This window comes from Sinocyclocheilus rhinocerous, unplaced genomic scaffold (assembly GCF_001515625.1).
Source record: "Sinocyclocheilus rhinocerous isolate Xijiao unplaced genomic scaffold, SAMN03320098_v1.1 scaffold1806, whole genome shotgun sequence".
In the NCBI taxonomy this organism is placed as follows: Eukaryota; Metazoa; Chordata; class Actinopteri; order Cypriniformes; family Cyprinidae; genus Sinocyclocheilus; species Sinocyclocheilus rhinocerous.
In genome coordinates, this window is record NW_015658531.1 from 619,052 (window position 1) to 621,999 (window position 2,948).

At 37.0% G+C, this 2,948-nt stretch overlaps 1 protein-coding gene across 1 annotated transcript in view; it reads right to left on the reverse strand.

Annotated features, from left to right (window-relative positions):
• Positions 1 to 2,683, reverse strand: part of LOC107722700 (interleukin-1 receptor type 1-like) — a 12,881-nt gene extending 10,198 nt beyond the window's left edge. Inside the window, exons 1-3 of the mRNA XM_016531168.1 lie at positions 2,298 to 2,683; positions 1,735 to 1,831; positions 768 to 987 (exon numbers count right to left, since the gene is read on the reverse strand). Of these exons, the coding sequence (XP_016386654.1) occupies positions 768 to 987; positions 1,735 to 1,786 (272 nt within the window). The 5' untranslated portion in view covers positions 1,787 to 1,831; positions 2,298 to 2,683. The remainder of the gene's footprint in view (positions 1 to 767; positions 988 to 1,734; positions 1,832 to 2,297) is intronic.
• Between the last annotated feature and the right edge of the window lie 265 nt (positions 2,684 to 2,948).

Consider the following 2,948-nt stretch of genomic DNA (forward strand, 5'->3'; position numbering starts at 1 on the left):
ATATTTGGCCGAGATACAACTATTTGAAAATCTGGAATCTGAGGGTGCAAAAAAATCAAAATATTAAGAAAATCGCCTTTAAAATTGTCATTATTCTAATGATTTTTGGCATAAAAGAAAAATCGATAATTTTGACCCATACAATGTATTTTTGGCTATTGTTACAAACATACCCATGCGACTGGTTTTGTGGTCCAGGGTCACAAATATAAAGGAAAGTGTTACCGTGTTTTTAATTTATGTTTGCATCTTTATGCTCTACACCTCATTTTGCATAATTTAATCCGAGGTAGCTTGCATTTTTTCACAACAAGTATCCAAAAATTATCCAAAGTATTTCATTAAGATTTCAGTAATCAAATTTCCTTTAGAAATAAAGCACAATGAATCATACTGAAATGGTTCAGAACTTCCATCCTAGTGAAAACAAAACTGCATAAATGGCTTGTTCTGAACAGATTGTTTGATCGTTTAACCATCCGAATTTAAACATCAATGCAGACTATTCAGTGTTCATTCACAGGAATCACTGTCAAGGAGGACATTTGTTTTGAACAAGAATATTGATCATTTTGGTCATTTTATTTCAGACTCATTAATGCTAAGAGAGTGTTAAAATAATTACATTCCATTTTTCAATTTTCAACATTCTAAGTGGACCTTAGCGGGATAAAACAAAGATGCTTGAACATGATTTGTGATAAAACAAGTTCTTCAGTATTCAAAACATATGTCAAAACTAAACAACTTTGTGAATTGCATCATACCTGCTGAGACAGGAGTAGGATCCGCTGTGGGAGAGGTCAGCAGGCAGAAACCATAGCGCGCTTCCATGAATGTTTATTCCGCTGATGCTTTCCAGACTCTGATCAGGAACACGGCTCCAGCTCACATTCTGCATTTCACGGTCTTCATTGCACTCAAGCTTAAATGCAAGACCAGCACTGATGGTATATGATCTGAGATTTGTGATGTGCATCTCACTCCCTTGAAGAGGAAAACAAAATTAAATAAATTTAGCTAGTATGGGACTAATTACTGTTTTAATGCATGAACCAAATTTCTCTTTTACGCCTTGTCATTAAATTGTACCTGTTTAAAGTAAAAGTAAATAGCTGTCTGACCTTATTTTAACACATGTAAGCATTCTTGTTCAGTGGTGGTTTTGAAAAGTTCCATAACCGCAGCTGAGAATGTCAGTATGTCAGTATGTCATGTGAACACGTGAAGCGGGGAATTTTGAAGTTTTTTTTAACACATGGGTAACAACTGCAAATGAAACTTCAACATCATCATCTTTGCTAATAATACCTAACGTAGCCTATTTTTAAAACTTAGTCTGAGTCAATGCATTTCATATGGTGTTGCTGAACGTTTAGAAAGACTGTAAGTGGCAGGTAAGGAAAACAATCAAGCTTTCGTTCAGTGTACAGTGATCAGTGTTGGGGGTAACGCATTACAAGTAACGCGAGTTACATAATCAGATTACTTTTTTCAAGTAACTAGTAACAGTGATAAAAAAATAAAACATTTAAGCGCAGTTTTTCACTTTTGAAAATGCATCACCTTTATTCATTCTTTCCCGTTGTTTGAACGCTAACAGCGACCACAATAAACGTTCCACAACAGCTACAGATGAATACAAATTATTTCCTCATGTCGCCAACATAAAAATAGACAAAGCCAACCTAAGTAGTGTAGACTACAATCAGCGACGTGGAAATGAACTCTTACCTGCAATCCAAAGAGCTGAGAGTAAACTCCATCGAAAATAAAACGCCCTCATCTCGGGTTTTCGTGACAGCAGGTCTGGCAGGTTTAAAGCGCTTTCCTTGAAACGACATGAAAAACGATAACTCCTATTTTTCGTTATAAGCCATAAAGAGCGTCAAACAAAAACGCAACCACAGACTTCATCCCTCATGACAGATTGGGATACGAAACGCAAAACACACCTCATATTTCCCGTTATCATAGAGAAACGTGACAAAGCAAGGTTGCGTATCAGTTGGCACGCAACAAGTTCTGTGCAAGTAAAACTTTTTGAGGTTATGAAAATAACCATAAACTTCAAACTGATGCTCAAATGACGTATTATCGGGTATTCCACACAAAAATGTTGTGGGCAGATGTTAATGATGGTCCTTCAAGCAAAGCATGACGGGTTTTCCCCAAAGAGATATAATTTCAGTTATAATATTAAAGAAACACACATATTTGCTCACTAGGAATAAAACTATGAAGCAAAATAACTCAAATGCGGTGACTACAGTAGCAGAAGAGCAGACGTGTCTTACCTCGTGTAGATGGTCTTACAGTATGATTTCAAAGCTTCTGTCTCGCCTTCTCGGAATTTCTGCAATGACAGACTTAAAGACTACACGCTGCCTTTCTTGTGAACACTGCGGTTTCGTCTTAATAACACGCTTGCAGGGAACAGCATTCCACCCACTGACGCGAAACACGTACGTGACTTGATTGCTGTCATCAGTGGAAGGTAGAATGTCCCCATCAAAATGTACAAAAGCTGTCACTGGGACAGTACCACTGATAGATCAAAAGGTGCACCTTTGTAGCCTACCATATTTACATGTGAAGGGTGCATTTTAGAATCTTAAAGATACATATTTGTATAGGCTACCTAAAATGTATACGGTTCATATTGGTACCGTTTGAAAAGGTACACAGCAAAATCCCCAGAGTTAAATCAACTCTGCTCAGAGCACATATTGTCCCAATCTACAGAGTGTTAAAGTAACACTGAAGCCGAGTGAAAGTTAATGGGATAATCAAGCAATTAATTAATTGATGAGTGAGCATTAGTAAAGAAAACCCGCTGTTAACAATGTTGAAGATGAACAACTACAGCTCAGGCTTTTAGACATGAAAACATCACATAATCCTCAACAGTGTTAACTCTGCTTCAGTGTTACTTTAACACTCTGTAG